Below are 24430 nucleotides of genomic sequence, written 5' to 3'. Positions count from 1 at the left end.
GCCCATAGTAATATTATTATGATTCCAAGGAATATTGATATTACCTTATTTGGTTGCACATAGGAATGGAATGTAATTTATTCTTTTTTTTTTTTTAATAATTTAATTTTTTTGTAAAATACAAATAAATCAATTTTTTTTTTTTAAATTCCAAATATTAAAAATATTTTTGTAACTTTTTTTATCATCAATGTTGCATGTATAAAAAAAATAAAAAAATATGTTATTAAATAATAAAAAATAAAGTATAATTACTTTTCACAATCCACATTAATACTATTAAGAACAATATATGTCCAAAAATAATTCATTAATTCTTCACATCAATGATATATAACAGACAATAATTTTTTATTTTAAAATATAACATAATAGCATATTTTCAAAATATATTGGTCAAACTTTCATTTCAATGAGTAAAATTGCAAACATAAGTTCTCAAAACATGATCCAAATATGACATATTATATTGCCAAAAATTTCATCCAAAATGTGGCATATTATCTTGCCAAAAGTTTCAACCAAAATGTGGTATATTATTGCCAAAAGCTTCATCCAAAAGTGAAAGGACGTATATTTCCTAAAGTCATCACCAATACCATTTTTCCAAAATACTATCAAATATTAGATCACACGTCATTCAAAGAGCCCAAGTATGAATCCCAACTTGAATTCATCATCCAATGTGATGAAAAAATCTATGTAAGCTTGGTTTTGGACAAGAAGTTTTCCAGCTTTGGCTCGTTGTTCATTTGTCAGCCCATCAATCTTTTTCAGTTCATCAAACACTTTCATCCTTCTAATAGCACCTTTTGTCTCATACTGGAAACAATCAGCAATTCTTCGAATACTATCACCAGCAACAACTTGTACGTCACCAAATTTTTTCACCGTGTCAGTCAATACCTCAACCAATGGATCCTCATTCCTATATCTCTTTCTACTTTTCTTACTTGACTGCGCTGAAGTTATTGTCGTGCTCGTATGACTATTGGTTGCATTACCAATAAGATCATCTATTGGGGATAAATGATCAAACTCAAAATTTGCATCATTGTCTACCTCTTTATCAATCTCGTCAACCGTTTTAGAAAATCCCATAGCTCCTTGCCCATTTGCACGATCCTTCCCAAATACAGTAACCGAGTCTTCATAATGAGGAAATTCTCTATTCCTTAAGCCCTTTGCATTTGGATGGCTCTGTAATAGTTAAAAGTCATAGAGAAATAATTAATATGTGATCAAGTTCTAAATTAAATTCAACATAAAGGTGACACTTACCTTAATCCATTCATCAAACACACTTTTTTCAGCAACAACACACGTTGGTTCCTCATTCCAACCAAAACCACTTGCTGAAGGTCCCAACATTTCAAAAATTGCATGAAATTATTCTTTAGTATCTTGATACGAGAATCAATGTGGGGTTGCCCTTTCTTTCATTCCACAATGAGGAATTTTCTCATATATCCATTTTTCAAATTGCTGTGAATAACCAGTTTTGAAAGTCTCATTTTTTGCTTTCCATTTTTCACTATTTACCAACTCCAACAAACATTCAACCAACTTTGAATCCTCAATTGAAGTCCAGTGATGCTTTTTCCTAGAAGTGATGTTGATTGCTCCAGAGCATTCATTTTCTCTAATCATACATATATCTCACATCTACTTATAACAAAAGTATAACAATATACTTCATATATATAAATTGAACTTTCCAATAATAAAACTCACATAATGAAAATATTGGATATTACCTCCAAGTAAAGTAATGTGGACCCCACGGGAAAATAACCCCCGAAGGCTAAAAATGTCAAAATTGACATATCAAACATGGGTCCACATTCTCATTCCCACCTTAGGATTACCCCATGCCAAATGCCCCCTTAAGGCTTACAACTATTTAGAGGTTTGGTTGGATTTATAAAGCAAATGAGCTTTTTAGTTTAAAAATCTCTTTCTCAACCAGCTACAAAAATTAACTTGTTCAAAAGAGCTTTTGGTAAGCACAAAGCTAAAAGTAGAAGTGTTGTCAACCAAAACATATATCTTAAACAAATGACACTCGTGAATCTTTTTTTTTTCCTTTTTCTTTCAAATTTATATTTAAATATTAAAAGACTTTTTTACCCTAAAAAATTAATTACTTTTTAATAGAACAATTTACTCTTTCCAACTTGGGACCCCCTCTTTGTGAAAAGAGGTGTAGTATGCCTATGACCACGCAATTTACTCAATTTAATCATTCCAATTATATAACCTGATTATGTAAACTATATAAAATGAATCTAATTCTTATTCTTCTATATTTTATGCTTATTTATTGATTTATATTGATTCCGACTACAACTTACCCGCCATAAAAAAAAGTATGATTTAGTACACCTATTATAATATTCTCAACTATAATGTAAAGAGTACAATTTAATACAGCATTGGAGATATACAACATGGAAATGGATAACTCCACTTCAAACCTGCAAAAAAAATATCTTGGTGGAGGCAATTTCTAACGGTTCTTTCTTTGAACGAAAAATCCACATTTCCGTTTTAGCCATCACATTCTTAACAAGGTTAGATACAATACAATACCCGCCAATAGTGGAAGGCAAGTGATAGTGGAAACCATGCAAACTTTTATCGTTTCAAATGTCCTAGCTGAAAAGAGCTCTGGTAACCTAACTCCCACGTTAGGTAGTTTGTTTCAACCCCAACAACACTGAGTAAAGTAGTTAATGCCCATGTATGAATTCCAATATAAAATTGAGCTCGGAGCAGCCAGTAATTAAAAAAACCTTTACAAACTATACAAAAATTGGCATGTGGGGTAGCCGTAAATCATTTGATTTTCTATTGAGCAAAAATAAACTCTAACATTCAGCTGCCGCGGCTTTGGAAGACTTGTTACCTCTTGGAGTATGAGAGATATGGATCTTGAGTAATAGTCAAAACATCCGGCCTTTCTGCTTGGTTATATGTTAGACACCGGCGAATCATTTCCTGCAAACATAATTATGAACAATAAATATATATTTATAGAATGGAGGAGTGAAGAGTTCTATTATCTTGCCGATAGAGAAGCTATATAAGAGCAGTAGAAACAATTTATATCCTAATCTGATGCAATTACCTGATCACATTTAAGAATTCTTTTATATCCTAAATCTGTTTTATTTTGCCTTTTGTTGATAGAAAGCACTGATAATTTATTTGAACAAGAAGAGTAACAACAATGCCGCAAAAAAATAAACAAAAAAAAAGGGAGAAGAAGAAAGAAACAAAGGTCAAGGAAATCCTAAGTAGAACGACTAAGATAATAAAACCAAAAGCTTTTTAAAAAGTATAAAGACCCAACAACAAAATCCCACCAAATTAAACTGTAAAAGTGCCACATCCATTGTATTCAACACAACTAACAAAAATTGCATACATGTGCAGATTACAAACATTGATGACCTGCTCCATTAATATTTACAAGCATTATGATTAAAACTTAAAAGAAACTAAAAAGCCATTTGTGACCAGCTCCATTAACCCATGTTCATGCAGAAACGGTCAAATACCAATAGTTCATTATTTATCTGTGATTTCTTTCTCCCTAAAAAGAAAAGAATCAACAAAATAAAGCGTCATGCCAAATAATATACATATGCACATAACTCACCTTTGCCTCATTTGATACAGAAGGTCTAGAAGGAAAATCAACTTTGCGAGCTTTGATAATTGTGTCTTCACGTAGTATACGTTCTTGAGACTGATCATGCCCAAAAGGACGCTTTCCAAAGAGCATTTGGTAAAACAAAATACCAGCGGACCAAACATCAACCTGTTTGAAGAGACAGCTGGTCAAAAAGGCCTGGTAACCAAGTGAAGGAAAAAAAAAGGAGAATTGAGTTGTTTAATCATCCTAAATAGCCCCTTTTTAAGTGAGAAAACTTCTAGACCCACATTTGGACTACATGTCCAGGCCCAGACAGAATTTTGGAATTAAAAAATTGTGAACCCATTTTAATTTTTCTTCCCCCCCGCCCCCCACTTTTCTTTATTTTTTAATAAAATAAAACAAAATCCTAAGGGCTTTTTTTGCCTCCCTTAATAATGTATATTTGTCGTCACAAAGAGAACCCAATTCCAGCAATTGCAGACCTTTGACGATATGAGAGGTGTCTTGTGGAGTTCAAAGCATTCAGGAGGTAAATACCTGTACATGAAATTGTATGTCCTTTAGCCTAGCCAAATAGTTCATGTGTAAGAGCATAAGAAAGACAATTATAAAACATGAAATAAAACCCAAAATCAAATGCATACTATTCAAAACGTACTCCAAATAACTTTAGCATTAATTGGAGTTATTGTACACGAAGGAAACCCTTGGTGATTAGGACAATAGCTCCAATCCAACTAATCAAGGTAACTCCAATGATTAGTAGTCAATAGTCTTTATTACTAACCAGTATGTTCCAGCTCCCTGGGACGTAAGTTCCATTCCCTGGGATCCAACATCATCCTCCACTATCTTGCTAAGACCAAAATCTGTAACTTTTGCAACACCAAGTTCATCAAATAAAACATTTCCAGGCTTCAAATCATAATGGATAATCTTCTGTGTTCTTTTGTTCAAGTATACAAGGCCTTGAAATATCTGAACAATAATAATTCGAGCTTCCCTTTCCGGCAGCACAGGTGTTGCTTTAAGTACCGCATCAAGATCTTTCCCTGATCAGTAAAATAAAATAATGACGAGCAATGTTTATAAAGAAACAAAGCCTTTATCTTCCAACTTCCATAAGAATAAGTACATAGCTGATAAGAATGAGAACAAAATGAATCCAAACACATGCATACCACTACAGTAATCTAAGACAGTGCAGAATGTATTCTGGTCAATCTCAAAGATGTCCCAGAGCCGGACAATGTGACGATGCACCAAAGTCTTGTGGATGTTATACTCCCGAATTGCATGCCGTATGTAACTCTGCTTCTTATCTTCGCTCCACTGAGCATTCAAACCATGAAGCTTACATGCAACATATCTATGCTCTACCAAATCATAAGCCTGCTGGAAATTTCTTACTTCAAATCACTGCAAAAAGGTGCTTCTTTACAATTGCCAATACAGGCAAGGAACCATTCTAGAATTTTGTTTTGTATATTGAATCATCTTTTAAAATGTGGTAAAATAATTTGTATTGATACGACATTCTATCTTTCACAAACTTCTGACCTTGTAAACCTCGCTGAATCCTCCTTTCCCAAGAAGATTTAGTAAGGCAAATCTGTGGTTGAGAACCTGAAAATTGTTGAAGCGAGAACCATCTTCATCCCGTATACGCTTCATTTCACGTATAAGCCTTCCCTTTTCTAGTTCATATCGATCTCTCTCCCGCAAAATAGTTTCTTCCTCCTAGAAATAAGCCACAGCTTAATGAAAAGACATGCATAATGTCTATAAAAAATAAAATAAAATAAAAACAAAAAATAGGGAAATAACCAATGCAGAAATATTAGGTATAGTGAACTAACACGTTTGATACTGGTTAGGCGGGCCTTGTAGATTTCATCCTGGATGAGAATATCTTCTTCTTGCGTTGCTGTGTCTGAATCAGCTCCTCCATCTCCCTTATCTACCAAGAGTAAAAGAGGACTTTTCAGTATTAAGAAAGGTATATAAAAACAATGAAACAAACTAAACTAAGAAGTGAAAATTAACTTTTGCAACATAATAATTGGAGAAATAAATGAGAATAACGACAATCAAGAAAACGCACTAGTTGATTAGATAGTCAGCAGCACTGAAATCAAGCATGTGAAAGGTTTAACATTAATGCCCATCCATAATAATGACCCAGTCTAGAACAGGGATTATGCTTGATCCAGTAAGCAAGGCAGGCACTAAATAAACAGGGGATAGAGCATGTTTCATCTGTAAGTACAAGAAATGGGGAGGGATAGAGCAGGTTCGTTTGTAATTACAATAAATTGTTGGGGGAATCCCAAGTGAAAATGGTTGGATTAACAAGGATTGGATTATTTATTTGTTAGGAAAGGGGATATGGATTGTTTTAGCCATGACAGCTGGCTGAATTGTATAGTTTAGGTGGCAAAAAGGAGGGGATTGAGATGGTTCTAGAATGTGTAAGAATACTCTAGTTGTGGAGAGTGTCTAAATAGAAGAAGAGAGGTTTGTAGTGGGTGAGGAATTATTTTGTGATTGTGGGAATTCCTTGGAATTCATTGGGAGGCTTAGGGGATCCTCAAATTTCCCCTACTACCTTCCTTTATCTTGTATTTCTGAGAATGAATATCAATAGTCAAGGCTTAATAGCCATTTTCACATCTAAATTCCTATCAAAGTGGCATCAAAAGTCATCGTCAATGGGCCCAAAGAAAAGTGATGTACAGGTTGAATTGGATGATCGTTTGTAGTCGATTCAGTCCGATTTTCGTCAAGAGATCTCGGAAGTCAGATCTGAGTTTCAACAGTTTCCCAAGGAAATCACCATGATCAAATCGGATGTTCAGAGACTTGATAAGAAGCTCGATTTCATTATCGGTCACCTAAATCAGCTGCTTCAATGCAAGGGACTCATCAATGCAGCAACCAGTGGCACTATAGGAAGGAGTTGATCAAGTGACGGCCACTGGTAACACGAATGACGACTACAAACACACTAATGGAATCGTACACATGTTGGGGCAACGATGAATTCAACTATCAGTACGGTGTCGGCGGGAGATGTGAAACCATTTGGGTCATCAGAGATAGTCTAGGAAGTGGTCATTGCTGCTTCTGGACTTATTGTGGATCGATGAGGTGAGTGCAAGGATCGATCATCAAAGTCGAATCTCAGTGTACCAGGACCGGAGAAGGTACTATTTGCTCCATAGGATACCACCTGCGCTGGAGACTCTCAGAATACCTTCTATAAGTTGGGTTGAAGTTCTTAGCTGGCAGGGCCAGTTTCAGACACAACGTTCCTTCGACTTGGTCTACGTGGGGAACACTCACAAGAGTCACAACTCATTTCTGAAGGAGCCGCGCGGCTGGTTGTTTTCAGAGAGGTCGGGGGCACCATTGTTTCTGTCTAAGCGGAGTGGGCTCGAACGCAAGGTTGGGCACGTCACATGCCCTACTAATGCCCAAGATACAGCCCATATATTTTTTTCCTATCTTGCTACAAAGCCCAACATCATAGACCCAAGTAGGTTTCAAGCCCAATACTTAGGGCCAAAAAAAAAGTTTACAAGCTTGTGCATCATTTGTTTTGAGTCAGGGGAGAGACAATCATATTCAGCAACCTAACCGTGCTCTTGCAGCCTTACTTCGCCTCTTCTTTTCCACTCACCTACGCCAAGTGCTAAACCAGAAGGAGCGATTACAGTGTTGGGTCTTTGACAGGGGACAGCGAATTCAAGAGCTTTGCGATGGGAAGGGGTTTGTTTTCCACCATCTGGGCCTCACTTTCAGTGAGCTATGTCTGCAGATTCTTCTATTTTACTGTTCTTTGTCCTCTCGGTAGCTGCCAAAAGTGGACATTGATGTGGGAGTTTCCGCTTTGGTTAAAAGCTAGAATTTTGACCGAGGAAGATGCCTCACTTTGTGGGAATTTTCTTACAGAGCCAAGTTTTCAAAATACAAGTTGGGCAAAAAGGTATTTCGTATGGCATATGGCCAATTATACTGCTCATTTCATGTTTTCAATTTGGCATGGGCAACTGATTAATGATATATGGGGTTGTCTATTATTGGGCATCGCTAGACAAATGGAGCACAAAAAGCATTTATTTTCAATTTATGGTGCTATTTGTGCTATGACTTCAACGATTGAGTCCAATGGAATTACTAGCAAATGAGTAATTTTGGCTAAGAGATTTATTCTTTGGAATTAGTCATTTTTGCCTACACATGTCATTCTGTCTTGGTTCTCATATGGTGGCTCCACAAATGTTACATGCTTTGGGTTGGCTTCAATTGGTGTCTAGGTTGGCGCATTTCCTGGAGTGGTATCAGGTACATTGATTTTTGGGGGCAACAACATGCCTAGCACTAATTGTTGTACTGATGCGCTAATTTTGAGACATGCTCATGGTTTTAGTGGGCATACTATTTTTTATTATATGGGCTGTCAATTGGTAAGACATACAACAATTACAATGGGTTGTGGTACTAAGTCATAAAAGCATAGCACTCATTTCTTCTCCCTTGTTCTTTTCCTATGGCAGAGAATTCAAAATTTGCAACATTCCTCAATATATCTATGGGCAGCAATGACTCTGCAGCCCCAACAATCCCTTGTACTAGAGATTCTGCTGTCAATCACTTCCCTCACCTTGAGGACAATGTGACTTTTGGGGAGGGGAGTAGAGTTAGGATAGGGGATATGGATTGTTTTAGCCATGACAGCTGGCTGAATAGTATAGTTTAGGTGGCAGAAGGGAGGGGATTGAGATGGTTCTAGAATGTGTAGGAATACTCTAGTTGTGGAGAGTGTATAAATAGAAGAAAAGAGGTTTGTAGTGGGTATGGAATTATTTTGTAATTGTGGGAGTTCAATTCATTGGGAGGCTTAGGGGATCCTCGAATTTCCCCTACTATATTCCTTTATCTTGTATTTCTGAGATTGAATATCAATAGTCAAGGCTTAATAGCCCTTTTCACATCTAAATTCCTATCATTATTCAACACAACTCATTGCCCCCTTTCCCTAATAATGAACCCATGACATGGTTGTTGTCCTCTTCCCACACCGCTCTTCCCCCATCAGCTGCTGGCAACATCATTGAGATCACTCTACCATGGTCACCATCTCTCCCTCTATTTGTTCTTCTGTGTCTCCTCCAACCTCTCTCATCACCCTTTTCCATCTGTCTTTCCCCTCTCTCTTTTACCCTATCTCTCACATTGTGTATTTTGAAGAAAAAAAAAAGTTTGGAATGCGAGAGAAAAATACTATGGATTTGTGAATGTATGAATTTGGGTAGGTTATTTGAAAAATAGATAAATTAATCAATATTTGGGTCTTGAAGATTGGGTTGGGAGATAATAAGCAAGCAAAGTGCTAATATGAAAGGCAGCAAAGAGATGAATAAACTTAATATTTTTATTTTCTTCTTATTATTAATTTACAGAGAGTGCTCAGAATCAAGGTGAAGATCATGCTTGACAGGGATCCAAGGTGAAGAGGAATATGCCAGGGAAGCTCTTCCTGTTCTGGCTCCCACTGAAATTGGCATCCGAGTGGCTTAAAATCTATTTTTGTTCATCATATGCATTCAACTCACTGTCTCCAAATTTTGAGTGCTTAGCTGCCTAGTACCAATAAAGACTGAGACTTTTTTTTTCACAAATCTTTTATGCTTCTGAAGTTTAGTTACAACTAGATGATATTCTTCTTACAATATTGCCTTTATAAATTTTCATTAAAATTTAATTTAATCAAGCTTAAGTTTGGAAATATATTGTTGTAATTTTTTTTATTTCCTTAAAATTTAATAAAGCTTTTATAAATTTAATAGTTCTTTTTTGTATTTTTTTTAGTTTAGTCAAATCTTGTCCAGTACCAAACATACGATTAATTTTCCAATGTTTAATCTCACAGTTTACCAAACACAGTGTTGGATACAATCTAATTCTGTCATTTCTAATCCAGTCAAACTAATCTAATTCAATCCTAATAGGCACACGTCCCCTTTGTAAACATGAAGGACGAATTATTTACAACCTAATAAAAGTGTATTGCTCAAAGTAGTTTCAGCAGTATGTAATAAAAATAATCAAACATCTTGTAATAACAACCCATACAATAGATTTAAAGTGCCATAATAGTAAGTTAAAACAATACAACAGTGAAGTTTAAACATACATAATAAACACAGATGAAACTTACCAGACTGCCTTTTCTTTAAAAATTTCCTTTGCCGCTCAACAGCTTCCTTTGTTTCTAGCAATTGTCTCTAGGGTAATTGCATGACCGTGTTAATACCCAGACCAATTAAAATCCAATTTCATTTTTAAAATAAAACTGAATGCTTAGGAAGAAAAATCACATACGCAATATGACACACTTACACAATGAACAAATTGAAGAACATATGAGATTAATTTGTTTGTTCTACTAATGATGTGAAGTTAAAAAAAAAATGGAAATTTACTCATTTAGTACCTGTGTTTTTTGCAAAGCATCATTTTGGCATAATTTTTTTTCAATAATGCTCATGTGGTATCATGTAATTTAAAATCATACATATTTGGTACCCTAAACTCAAATCTAAAAAATAAAATTTTATTAATATGACCAAATTGTCAATAGTTATATATAATTAAGTAAATAAATTTGAATCTGGAGCTCATAAAAGTGAGTGCAGTTTGATTAAATTGACAAAATTTTATCAATTAAATTTGAGTTTAGAGTATGAACTATGTATGATTTCAAAATACAAGATATCAAACATGTAATATGTACGATTTAAAAAATACAAGGTACCAAATAAGCATTATTGTAAACACCAAAATGATACTTTACAAAAACACAAGGTACCAAATAGTTACCTACCTAACAAATTAATGAAAAAAGGCATACAAATCCAAATAAGGTGATCCAGAAGCAAGTACACACAGAAAAATGTTCAGATTACAAACATAAATATAGCATGAGATATGTAGCACAACATTTTAGAACTAAAATTTTCTGCTTCTGAAAAAGAGTGACTTCTAAAGAGAACATGATCATTATTCATTAATATTCTTCATACATTTATAAACAAGTTCTCATGATCTGATCCACTATGCATTCACGATAAAATATAAAAGAGATTAGCCACATCAGCTAAGATTTTATTTATAAGAAACAACAATTGTATTAGAGAAAGGGAAATTTTACAAAAGATGATATGGGATCATCTTGCATCACAATGTAATGTACCAAACTCCAAGCAGATCGGAAAAAAGGAAATACATTGAAATCACTGGTGTTGAAAATCCAAACAGCTACACAAAATTTAATTCTTTTCCTAGTTTGTTTACAAGTTCACTCTATCTGCAACCCAAATTCAGTAGCTCTCTGGTAATGTAAATTAATTAAAAAAAACACAAAAAAAGGGAAATAAATTCAATAATTCAACAGATAAAATATTAAGAAGTCCAGTCGGCACATACAAGATGAGCATTGAGATCCTTTAAAGCTTGGCCGTCTTCCCATGTCTCAGATATGACAGTTCCAGCTCTACACAGTGATACAGAAACAGGAAACAGGAAACAAGCACAACAAAAAACAAAGAATGAGATGAAAAACATGACTTCAGAAATATCTCAAAATGCACTTTTACTAAAAGTAATTTTGATTAAAAAATGTTTTCAAATCACTGTCCATGAATAGAGTAATATTTGCATGTTTACACTTTTGCAAGAAAATATTCCTACCTAATACAATTTATTATTTACCAAAATGATAGGAAACATCCTATTAACAAAATAAAAAATCTATTCTAAGCAAGATCACCGAAGGTTTAAACTCCCCCACAATCATATTTTTTCTTTCAAATCCACTCTCAATATTTTGCTCTAAAATTTTGGCCACACTAAGATCTTAATTCAGTCTTAACACATCTGACATTTAAAACTCCTATTTCAAAAAACCAATAGTATAATTTATAATCCAAAGAGAATCTGTAAATAGTTCTGGTCAATGTTCCCAACCAAGAATAGCAACTACAAATTTTTATTGTTCTCGTCAACTTCAAACTCAAATCATCTGTCCTAACACATTTAAAAAGATTTTTCCACATGCTTTTATCCTCCAAAAAAAATCATACCTAACCAAGCTCCCCCAGAAACTAAACACTATATCTGTATTTTGGATTTTCTTTGTTATTCCTTTAAACTACTTCTAATGCTCTTGTACCAGTATTTTTATAATAATTACAAAAGGTTCATTTTCTTCTTTTTTTTCTTCCAATAAAAGCTCTGAGCCTTCATCTCTGTTACACTTTTAACACAAAATCCTTCAAAAGCACCATATAGAGGTAACAATCTTGCCATTGATAACTGTAAGTGTCACAAACTTGCTAAACGTCTAATCTAAACCCATGGTGCAACCCCAGATCCCAAAAATAAAACAGCAAAGAAAAACAGGGAAACCCCCAGCATAAAATAAAAAACCCAAAACCCCAATGGATACAAAATTGCCTTAAAAAGAAATTAAAAGTTAGCATTAATTACCCATTTCCAAACAAATCAAATTACCTGATGACACCAACGTTGCCAAGTCTTAAAGAGTCCTGCCGTACTTTCATTCTTGCTTCCTGTCTCTCTGCTTTTGAAACAGATATCAGTAAATCAGAAATCACTTTTGTCCTCTGCACAAGAAGAAACAAAAAAATCTAGTAACTGTTACAAATGTGAGAGAAAATGTTGACTCTTTTGTTTATAGCATAAATATGTGTGTGTATATATATATATAATTACAGAAAGGAAAAGTAATGATTGGGACACGCTTTTTACAACCCAAATTTACACACTGATTTGGCATGTGCCATCATCTAAACACCCATAAAAATAGTGGTCCCACCTAGAAAAACATGAGTGCTTTAAAAACATCACACATCAGCGAGTATAAATTTGGGGTGTAAAAAAGTGTCCCTAGCATTTACTCATATACAGAAACAAAGAAAAATACAAGAAATAAAGGAGGAAGATAAAAATCATCCTATTACAACAAGGAAAGCCGACTCCGGATTAATTTTGTATTTAAGAATATGAGTTATATATGCCAAAAAAACATTGGTACATTGATTATTTAGACACTGCTCTTCACTAAGAGATAAAAAAATACACCAATTTTCTTCCTATTCAAACAATATATGACACCAATTATTTTGTATCGGTTGGGGAAAAAAATATTTATATATTTGTTTCTTAAAGAAAAAACTGTCATATGACGAGATCAAGATTTCATTGTTCCTAGAAAAACAACGATAGTCATCAGATATCTAGCAAGTTACATTATTTCACAAATAACAAAATGTCATTAGTTGTTATATGTTTCAAAGTTTCTATGCAACATTTATTGCCAAAATATTTTTAAATACTCTTCTTTCCAAGCTGATGGTAAACACAAATTTTTCATAAGCTCACGCTGCACACCTTAGGGTTTACTTGTTGTTCTTTATCTTTGAGATCCTTCAATTCCTGCACCAGACAAGGTGGCAAAGAAATTTCAAAAGAAAAGGCAAACAGATCTATATCTCAAAACTCAAAGACTCTAATTTAACATACATTTGTCCTCTGTAACATAATGTGTGCTTGATAAATTACCTTCTCTAACTGTTGGCACACATCATTAAATTCAGATGCTTCTTGACGTGATTTATGAAGATCCTCCTCCAGGTTTGCAACTTTTGCCCGCAAAGACATAACTTCTTCCTAATTATTTGACAAAACAAGAAACACAACTATGATTGATCAAATATTATTAGGCATCTGAATCAAAAGAAAAAAATTAATTGGTTATCATGTTTTAGCTATAAAATAAATAAAAATAGGGGAAGGGACTGATTGCACTGCAATTTTGAGTTTCAACGTAATAGATTCATTCTCCTCCCACAAATTGAAAATGAATCAAAAAGTAAACCAGAAAGTACACCTCTAATGAAGATCGGCTGTCATTGCGGAAATTCTCCTTGGACCTACTATCCTGCATGAATAATTAAATTGGTAAAGGATGGTCAGCTACTTATTTACAGCAACAATATGTTAGAATTGGATATAGGGATGGAAAATTTTGTTTGTTTATACAAAGACAGTTATAAAGGTCCCACAAACTTTTCTTCTTTGGAAAGGTTCCAGAAACCATTCAAATTCTTTTAAAATCCTTATAGTTGGAACTCGCCTTTAGGTGTAATTAAAACGATAGACATAGACAGGCAGAAAATTTGATCTATTTTGTGAATATTTTGGAAAACTTTTTCGTTAGAGAATCCAGTCTTAGATAAAAGAGGGTGGTCTTGTTAAAATTATAATGTTTTTTTCTTGCTAATCTTTTTTGGATAGAAACGGAACTTTGTAGTCATCAATGAGCGAAATAGAAAGTAAAAGAACATGTCAATCTCATAGATGATAACATGAACCTGAAAGCAGCTAAAAAACAAACAAAATGCAGGGTAAAAAAACAGCAGAATTACAAGAAACTAGACCATTCTCTACTTAAAGCTAGATAGAGAGTTCCTCAAATCCTTTGTGCTTTAATAGACATTCACAATCTCCCTATTTTGAGCCTTCCAGTTATATTTTCAGAAGTTTAAGCTTGGCTGATTAATGGATATATTAATAGTTGGCACAAAGAAAAAGACATCAGTTAGCCCTCTAACATAAGTCCTGTGTAATGTATAAAAAATATGGGTCAATTACAAATACATCCCATGTACATGTAATTATTACAATCTTTTAATTTAGCCTTACATTCCTGCATTTTACCCCTTTGGACGTAATATTATATTTCCCTTTCACCCCTCCCATAAACAATCTAATTTTATAGTGAAGATTTTATTAAATAAAATAGTTGACGAGAATAAACTTCTTCACCAGCATCTTAAAAAAAAAATTCCAAATACAGCTTCAATATGTATGAAAATCTAAATTCTTTTTAAACTATGAATTGTTCAGTAACAAATTTACAGTGCCATAGATAGCTTTCTAAATATGAAATGATGAGGGAATATTAATTAGTTAAGACATTTTCCCTAAGATTATTGCACATTTTATCATCAAATCAAAAGTATATGAAACAAATGAGTGAAATTACACTGAAAATGATGGAGATGGGAATAACAAGGAATATTATAAGTATAATAACTGATACCAACAATGATTTAGGAATCCAAACAAAACTTGCATTGTGAAAACAAGCACACCTTATTATATGAGTTGTCAAGCTGGCCATTTGAAGGTGTAACTGTTGAAGGACATATTTGTGATCTTGTTTGATCATTACTTCTTGAACCACGTCCACGACCTGAAGCAGAATGCCCCCTACCACGACCCTGTTTTTTCCTATTTACATCAACACTTACCTTAGTTTCTAAGGTTTCTACATTCAATTGACTTCCCTCAGCCACAACCTGCATTTTTTTTGTTGCAACATTTAGTTGATAACCGATCCTCTAAGAAAGTAGGAACAAGAATCTTTCTATTGATGGCACAAAAATGGACCTCAAACATTCATGGTCAAATCAGAAAGATGTTAATCCAATGAAGTAATCGCACTTAAAAAGGTATTATATTACAAGTTCTCCATAAGCACAATTGTCAACAAAATAGTCATTTAATCTCAACTTAAAAGTTATAACAAAAAAGAAATCAAGGATTCACCTCAACATGTTCAAATGCAGTTGAGCTTTCATCTTCAAGTTTTCGACGCTTTTGAGTGTTGGCTTGTATTAAAAACTCCCCTCCAGTCTGGCATAAGATAAAGAACCAAGATACATTTATACCTTATTCTATCAATGATAAGCAATGCCAATTAAAAGCAAGACAGACACTACTAATATGTATAGAATAATCAAAAAATAAAAGACCAAAAAAAGCAGCAGACAATATGACAGAGCAAAATATTTAAGATATATTTAAGATGATCTCATATCATCTTCTGTACTTGAAGAGGATAAGTTATCATCTTTCATATTTTTTTCTCCCTCAGGTACATTTTATTTTCCTCTTAATAGAAAAAAAAATTATTTCCTATTCCTATAATAAATAGAACTTTCAATGATGATGATGAATAAAAGAATGATGACAAAAAATTCTTGTAAATCATTCTTTTATCCTTAACAACTCTACTAGAATGTGCTTTCAAAGCAAGCTAATGATATCTCCTTGATAAGGTACCCTCTCCTCTCTTCTCTAATTCTATTTTTAATCAATAGAGGTTTTTGTCTCTTATATTAAAAAAGAAAGAAAGACAGGCCCACTGATAACAGCAAAACATACTTTAGCTCAACAACGAAAAAAAAAACTAGAATGTGCTTTCAAAGCCAGCTAAAAGGAAAAATAATTCAGTCTCCTTATAAATTCTCTTCAACTTGTCATTTATCCACGATCACTTTGATGACTCTCTAATCCGATATTCAAATAAATGGCAGTTCTAATAAAACACAAAAGATGTCAGTTTTATACTAACAAATTCAATGAAATATTCAGTAAGCATATATAAAGTACCATACTATTATAATCGAAACCAATCTTCTACAATAATTTCAGAGACCGAATTGCAATGATAAATTATCACCACTTTCACCATATTCTCCACACATGATGCATTAAGTTATGAATTATTATAAATCCTCCTGACTAACAACCACGTAAGCAATTAAACTTTAATGTGAATGCCAGCATGCCATGAAGATAAGAGGGTTCAAGAAATGAGGACTCAGGATCTATCCATCAAATCAAAAATAGTAAAGATGTTAAACTTTTCTCTTATTTAAGTTTTAATTTATCTCAGAAATCAAGGATAGTAAAGTCATCGCGCTGGACCTACGATTGGGTGTCATGAAACTCAAGTTAATGGTAAGTCTCACAAGAAATCAAATGCAGACATAAAAGTCTGGCGAGGCCTTACCACTGGACCTAGCTCTGGGATCTAACTTTTCTCACAGTATGCAATGCTAGCGAAACGAGAGCATTAATATAAAACGGGCCTGGATTAACCAAAGGTAAATTGCTACCACTGTGAATCTTCCCAATATCTAATTATTCACATTCTGAATCTTAAATTCAATTCAAGGAACTAAGGAACCCCTTGAGAAACCTTAATCAATTCAAACCCATGTAGTCCCAACTCAAATAATTATATCAATTCACTGAATTAAGATGTAACAAAAGGCAAGGAAAAAGTATACCTATTCACTTGTATCCATAAATATATGTACACATACATACAAGAAAACAATCACAATAAGCACTTATCATTCATCACAACAAACCACCATATCAATGAAATTACAGGCTTACATCATCGTCAGAGTCACTGGATGTAGAGGGTTCTGGCAATTCGTCAGTAACGAATTTCATGGCGGAGGAGACAGATGACCAGGTTTGCTGTTGTTGTATAGGCGCTGAGGCTACTACGGTGGCAGTAGCGGGAGCGGGAGCAGAGGCCGAAGAGGCTTTGCCGACCATGCGAGCTTCGAGCTTGGCAATCTTGGTGGGCAAGGATTGGTCAGACTGATTAGATGAGTTGGAAGAGAAATGTAAGAGCATATCATCCGACATTGCTTGAATCGTCCAATGCAGAAGCAAGAACTGTAACGGTTAGATGATCATTTGGTTAAAAAAAAGTAGAAAATAAGAGATGGGCTCCAACGGAATCAGGTTTTCGTTCCAGTCAGCCCTCGAGAAAATATTTAATTTTCTAGGCATCCAAACAGGGCGGTAATTTTAGTAGATGCAAGGGTGGAAAAAAAAAAAGAATTAGGGTTTTCAACTTTGTAATAAGGAGGGAAGAACTGAAATCTGACCTTTTTATTTTTTATTCAATATTTATTGTTGTAACTTGTAGTTGTTTTTAATTATTATTGTTATTTATTTCACTGTAATAGTGACCCGTTGAAAATAAACTTGTACAGCACGAGAGAGTAGTGACCATAGCATTACATTCACACTTGTGCCCACAAGATATGTCATAACAATTTTTTGACAAAACTTTTTTTGCAGTAATTACTTAAATACACGTAATTAATAAATAAGATTTTTTTTTCATAAAAATTAATAAATAAGATTAGCTCTATCATTTTTTAAAGAAATATTAATATATTTTTTTGTTGGTGAGAAAAAAATTAAATATATTGTCTAGATCGGGGACATTTTAATTACCATAATATTTTCTCTTACCAAAACATAAAGGAAATCTAAAATAATAATAATAAAAAAATGGGCTCCAACTTTTTTTATTTCTTGTTACACATTCTAAATACACCCTCCTAATTTTTTTAAAATTTCTTTAGAATTATATTATATATATGGAAACTAGGCAATATAACCGCGCCTCGCGCGGTGTTTATAATAATTAGTATTATAATTATTTTTTGGAAAATAAGATTTTGGGTTTTTTTTTGTAAAATTTTTAAGTTTTATATATATATATTTAGAATGTATAACTTAAGGAGTTGTTAACATTTTCACTAAATGAGTAACATAGTATGAATCATGACATTTTGATGTTTGAGAATCATTTATATATTTATATATATATATATTTGTTGATTCATTTTAGACTAACAATGAATATTATATTTAGTAAATAAATAAAAGAGTTAATGTAATTCACGGAAAAAAAATGCATATGTAGTATTATTTTGATTAGATGAGTTGTGAAACAAATAAGGTAAGGAATAATATTGAAATTAGTTAATACTCATATTTTTTTTACTATTATGTTTATGTAATGAAGTTGATATTGTAATTTACAATAATATAAACACATGTAACTTCAAAATATATATATTGCTAAAGATATAATTGAACTATGTACAATAGCAAGAATGGAGAATTTATTTTATTAAAACCAATAAAATTTATACCTTATAAGGTAAGAATTTGAAGGACATGAATAAGGAGACTATATCATTTTCTAGAATAAATAGATTTTTTATGAGTGGGTATTTTGAAATACTTCTTTGTAAACAATATTTTTTATTAAGGTTGGGTCTCCCACCTCATCATCAGCATTTAGTATGATCAATCTTTCTCTGGTGGTAACTCGGGACACAGCAACATATAATTGACCGTGGGTGAATACTTGCTTAGGGAGGTACAAGCCAACATGTTTAAGAGATTGTCCTTGGCTTTTGTTGATTGTCATGGCAAAACATGGTGCCAAGGGAAGTTGTCGTCTATTAAGCTTGAATGGCCATCTTGATTCATTGGGAGACATGATAATTCTTGGAATTGTGACATTTTCACCAATATTTGTTCCAGAAATGATGTCGCCTCTAATGGACCATTTACCAAGATGCCTGATAATCAATCTTGTGCCATTGCATAGGCCTTCTGTTTGATTTAGATTTCTAAGGAGCATTACAGGAGCGCCTTCCTTAAGTCGCATCTCATGATTAGGGATGCCATTAAATTTCAAACCATGCAAAAATTCAGCTGGATACAAAAGATCTTCATCATTTGTCTTTACACTTGCTTTGCATATACTGTCTGAGCTAAAATATGTTCTCCCTTCACCTGGTATAATATTCATAATCATCTCATTTAGTTCATAGACCATTTCATTTTTTGGTGTTAATATTGCTCTTTCTGTCAAATATGTAGGATCGTTGTACTTTTGTAAAAGTGATGGGTAGATAACTTTAATTATGGATTTCATTGGATCTTGAGATGGATTTATGGCGATATCAGAAGGAAGCTTAATTAATTGTCTATCAATGTCATCATATAATGAACTATCTCCAATCTGCAACATCCATTTGTCAAAAGAAGCTATTTTAGCAGCCTCAAAACCAGTCAAGCTTCCATTATATAGCCTCATATTTTGGTGGAGCTCATATATTTTGAAAAATGGCCACAAATATGACGAGTTGAGAGAAGCATCAACAATATCAGCTCTTGTACCTTTTGGGACAACTGGTAATATTTGTCGGAAATCACCACCACACACTATTGTAAGTCCTCCAAAAGGTTTGTTAGAGCTATTTTCAAACCTTGTTCTTAGAATATCTCTTAAGGTCTTATCCAAAGCTTCAAAGCAGAACTTATTTGCCATAGGTGCTTCATCCCAAATGATCAAAGAAGTTTTCATAAGAAGTCCAGCTAGTAGGGTGCCTTGTCGAATTTCACAAGTCGACTCTGATGTAACATTCAAGGGAATATGAAATCGTGAATGAGCTGTCCTACCATTAGGCAATAACAAAGCAGCTATGCCTGAAGTTGCTACAGGCAAGACTATTTTTGATTGTGATCTTAGCTTTGCAGTTATTGTATTCCATAAAAATGTTTTACCAGTACCACCATGTCCATTGATAAAAAATAAATTGCCTTGTTCATTCTCTACTGAATGTACTATTGCTTTATAAGCTGATTTTTGGCAAGGATTTAGAGCAGCAAATGATTTCTCATGCAATATCTTTAATTGATCTCGGTCATAATCAAGCTCTTCATTAACCAATCTATTACCCGAGTCTCTTATCAAAGATGAATTAGACAGGGGCATTCCATCTATATCTTTCAAACTTTTTCCCATCTTCAGCATGATACTTTCAATCTCGAACAATGTGTATGTTTCAACTTGTTGTTCAGTTAACTTAAGATCATTCATTCTAAATCTCTTCCTTTGCAATGAAGTTATGTCTTCTGACAATGCAATATAATTAGATTTCCAAAGTTGTGATGCATCAGAAACCTGACAGTGAATGAGTATTGTGACGAAAAGATGTCTTAATTCTTTTTCAGTTGCCCATATTGCAGCTTCAGTCAAGCAATCTATCCACTCTTTATCATCGTCTAACAATCCCAAAGCATAGCATGCGCCTTTAAAATTAGGATATGTCACCCCATTTATTGTTCTAATACTTTCATAAGAAGTGCTCCCTTTGACAAAATTTAACAACATTCTCAAATAGAAGCGTTCTCCAGTCGAAGGATGCGCGAAGTAAATTCTTCCAATTGCCAATCCATTTTTTCTCCTAGTCCATGTTTTCTCCTTTGAATTCCAAACCCAACTTATAGGGAAATCCGAATAAGTTAGCTCTCGTGCATCATCATAATTCTTGTTTGCCTCCAACCATTGAGTGAACTTTGTTTTTTCTATTCCAGGCATGCAAACAACATTTTCAACACATTTGTTTTCTTCGAATATTACTGTGTGCTCTCCAGGTAAATGGAATGGTAATCTTTCAACTGCTGGCTGTCTGTAATGTATGTCAAATTGGAATATTCTCCAGCAAGCTTCAGTTGCCGAGATATATCTGCAATCCAAATATGTTTTTATCTCATCTATTTCTTTGGCAGTGTCAATAGATTCCATTGTTGCAGTAGTTCTGTCAGACCCTTTATGAACATATTTGAAAAGGTATTTGGCTGATCTAGAGTAATTGCAAACCTCGACATTAATATGTGCATCAAATTTGACAACCAAATTACTGTGATAAGGGACTACATATCGATTATCTAAAAGGACACCTTTCTTTTCGACATGAATACCTGTATTTCTCCTTTTGTAGACTGGAAAGCCATCAGTGTCGATGGTGGTTTGATCATTGAATTTTTTTGGAAAATGTTTTGTGCACCTATCTTGCATCATACATGGAGAGTTTGAATTAAGTTTTCCACAAGGTCCATGAATCATAAATTTATTGACGGCATTATAACCATCAGGATCAACATTTGAGTCCGGGATTTCCGCGCTTATTATATTATCAATATGGTCTGCTGAAGGATTTTTCAATGTCGAATGCAAGAAAAGTAGTATGTGTGCATGAGGCAGTCCTCTTTTTTGGAACTCAATTGTGTATATACCTGCGACAACATAGATAAAAACTTAAAATTTAGAAATTTTGGTGGGACTTGTGAAATTATTGTTGGTAAAAACATTTTTTATAAATAATTGAGTTGAGTTCGTTGTGGATACAAATGTGAAATAAACTTACATGCAATTATCTTTCCAAACGGTTGTTCTTTTTTCAGATCGTGCATTAGTTGGAATAGCTTTATCTCAAATACTCTGCATATGATATCGACCCTATTGTTATCATCTTTTTGGCCTATTAAATGGATCATATCATTTATTTCTGGCCACTTTGGGTTGCAAGTGAAAGTAAGAAATAAATCAGGATATCCTGCCCATTTACAAATTGCCATAGCATCTTGATAATTTTGTACTCTATATCGTGGTCCCCCAGTGTGTGACGAAGGCAAAATAATTGATTTCCCCACTTTTGAGCAATCTGAATCACCACGATGAATAGCGTCCATTAAACCAGAAAAAAGGTCTGATCTGAGTTTTTTTTGGTTATTTCGTATCCAACGAAATCTTTCTTCTTCAATTGCCATGTAAGAATCAACTATATATTGTTGCAGTAGTCTACCAGATCGAAGAAGAGTATGACCCTCATTTAATCTTTGCTGCAACCTAAAGCAATAATGTTGCCTCATTGTCAACTTTTGCCTTTTAAAAGAGCTTTCAATTACGTCTCTCAAAGGTATGCCAAGTCTATATCCATCTTCACCATAAGGGTGTATTAATGGGTACGTCATAGACATGAAACTTGGATGCAGATCTGTGATTCTTTGAATTCCTTTAGTTCGGTGCTCCACAATAACGTCACGTTCGAAGTTCGCTTCACTAAAATCACCAACTATTAAGCCTGCTACTTCAGATGATGTTGGCATATTGTATTGACGACCATCTGTTGTCCTGCTACTTAGGAGGCGTAAACGAAACGTAGATTCTGGTTGTGCTTTGAATCTATCCCTTGCCGTTCTAAAGGATTTGACCAAATTATTATGCTGATCCAACATTTGAGATAATTCATGAACGATTTCGTGTTCAATCTCTGTCTTCCTCCCATGTCTTAGTAGTGTATCCATTCGGTTTCCTATCTCATTTTCAGTATCATATATATATAGTTGAGCAAACTATGGTTTTTTCCCAACTTCTGGCAACAAAGAACCAATGTGATGATAATTCTGACCACTCATCCAAAAAATATAAGGACCTACTGATTGATTGATAGACGTATCAACTCGGCCACCCATTGATGTGAATGCAAACATGGAGTTATAAGCTCTTATATTTTTTCGAAATTTAAACCCTTTTTGTCCAGATTCTGGTCCTAAGAGAAATTTAAGTAAAGGGGGTGCTTCTTTCAATAATGGTATCTGCACACGTCCTTCCATACAACAAAATGTGAATTTGGGATGTGAGACCTTTTGTGTTTTCTTTGTCCGTTCCTCATACCATAAAATGGCACCACAATATTGACATGTGTATGAAGGGATTCCAAAATTCCAAGGTGTTGTATAATGAGCTGTCAATTGAACAAATAATAATATATTAACAAATAAATGATGTAATTTCGTCCAAGTGAATATGGTAAGAAAAGTATTATAATACCCATTTTATCCTCGAACTGGACAAGATTAAGTCTATGAACGGTAACTTGTTGTTTGAGCTTTTTAATTTCTTCGTTTGCGTCCTCATCATTGGACCGAATTATAACTATATTACCAATAAAACATATGTTACATAAATATACTAATATTATCATTAATTCTACTTGTAGTTTTATGTAAAGAGGTACCATTATTTGAGCTTGCACCATCTAGTGAGAAGTATGTGGACTCATGTATGTTTTCATTGAAAGAGAAGCACACTCTTTTTACTGGTCCATGTTGAACTGCATAATTTTATAATTCCAAAAACAAAGAATAGTTTAATAATTTCTAATCTTAGAAGCATTAACAATAATTAACAAAACTCAACAAAAGTAAATATTAATGTACCTGTATGAAGTATGTGTTTTCCTTTATTTTTTTTATTGTTTTGATCATTATGTAACGATTTATTATTTTCATTTGTAGTTGTACCATGTGATTGGAGGAGATTTCCACCTGAAACATATTATAAACATGTATTAATATACAGTTAAAATTTGTTTATATTTATAATAAAGATAATATTTTGTTTTAATTGTAAGTAGGAATAAAAAAATTATTATGGAGAATAACTTACAGTTTGATTGAAGCAATCCAGTGTCACTTCTAATGTTGTCCAATTTCATAAATTTTATGAAAAATTTGACAATTTGAAGGGTCAAGATGATTCTCTTATTTAAATCATGTTTGTATTTATCTTGTATAATTTGAATTTTTCGCTTCAACCTTGCGTGTTTGCATATAGTTTTTTGAATGATAGGTAAATCATCATCTATTGTATGATACTGGACATTTAAGGCATATCTCTTGAGTTTTAATTTTTGAATCCTTTCGTGTCGAGCTAAAGATGAAAGTTGAGATTGCAATAAAGAAATTTGTTGTAGAACATTGCTTAAGTGACCACAATCTTTTTTAATGGCATAAATCAATTCCATGTACTCTGTTCCCTCAAAAAAAAAAAAAAAAAAAATTAGTGAAAAATTAAAATATAGTGTCATTAAGCATAGAAACTATACAAAGTGAGAATTAATAAATGGTACAAATTATTTTAATGCATATTACGAAATTTTAGGAAATCAGTGGTTGAGTTAGGAGCTGGAATCGGTCGTTTTAAAGAAGGTAACCAAATATTTGATATAATATACGGTATATACCAATATACAAGTCGGCTGGAAATTAAACATATTTGTGGGGTTTTCATTTGATTTGTTACTTGTGTTAATGTAGAATGAGGACATTAATGGGCACTACAAGAATGTTGAGTTTAGATGTGCTGAT

The 24430-nt window shown here is 33.4% G+C and overlaps 3 protein-coding genes across 4 annotated transcripts; all 3 read right to left on the bottom strand.

The window, feature by feature from the left end:
* Window positions 1-636: 636 nt before the first annotated feature.
* Window positions 637-1650, bottom strand: LOC133792415 (uncharacterized). Its single transcript, XM_062230320.1, has 3 exons — window positions 1449-1650; window positions 1282-1355; window positions 637-1200 (listed from the first exon to the last, which is right to left on the bottom strand). The coding sequence occupies exons 1-3, from the start codon at window positions 1648-1650 to the stop codon at window positions 637-639; spliced, it is 840 nt and encodes a 279-aa protein (XP_062086304.1).
* Window positions 1651-2616: 966 nt separating this feature from the next.
* Window positions 2617-17504, bottom strand: LOC133788887 (serine/threonine-protein kinase TOUSLED). 2 transcript variants are annotated; one of them, XM_062226524.1, is made up of 16 exons: window positions 17006-17504; window positions 15365-15451; window positions 14908-15114; window positions 13641-13691; window positions 13313-13420; window positions 13142-13186; window positions 12242-12354; window positions 11156-11222; window positions 9888-9954; window positions 5524-5624; window positions 5225-5404; window positions 4846-5059; window positions 4452-4716; window positions 4147-4201; window positions 3665-3826; window positions 2617-3000 (listed from the first exon to the last, which is right to left on the bottom strand). In XM_062226524.1, the coding sequence occupies exons 1-16, from the start codon at window positions 17264-17266 to the stop codon at window positions 2905-2907; spliced, it is 2079 nt and encodes a 692-aa protein (XP_062082508.1). In that variant the 5' UTR covers window positions 17267-17504; the 3' UTR covers window positions 2617-2904. The 2 variants fall into 2 exon arrangements, with proteins under 2 accessions (XP_062082508.1, XP_062082509.1); XM_062226525.1 differs by having other exon boundaries at window positions 4846-5056; window positions 17006-17503.
* Window positions 17505-18641: 1137 nt separating this feature from the next.
* On the bottom strand, window positions 18642-22585 carry LOC133792414 (uncharacterized). Its single transcript, XM_062230319.1, has 2 exons — window positions 21646-22585; window positions 18642-21514 (listed from the first exon to the last, which is right to left on the bottom strand). The coding sequence occupies exons 1-2, from the start codon at window positions 22583-22585 to the stop codon at window positions 18642-18644; spliced, it is 3813 nt and encodes a 1270-aa protein (XP_062086303.1).
* Between the last annotated feature and the right edge of the window lie 1845 nt (window positions 22586-24430).

This window comes from Humulus lupulus, chromosome 7, assembly GCF_963169125.1.
Source record: "Humulus lupulus chromosome 7, drHumLupu1.1, whole genome shotgun sequence".
Lineage (NCBI taxonomy): Eukaryota > Viridiplantae > Streptophyta > Magnoliopsida > Rosales > Cannabaceae > Humulus > Humulus lupulus.
The sequence above is the reverse complement of the archived record's forward strand: the minus strand, read 5'-3'. Positions and strand labels throughout refer to the sequence as shown.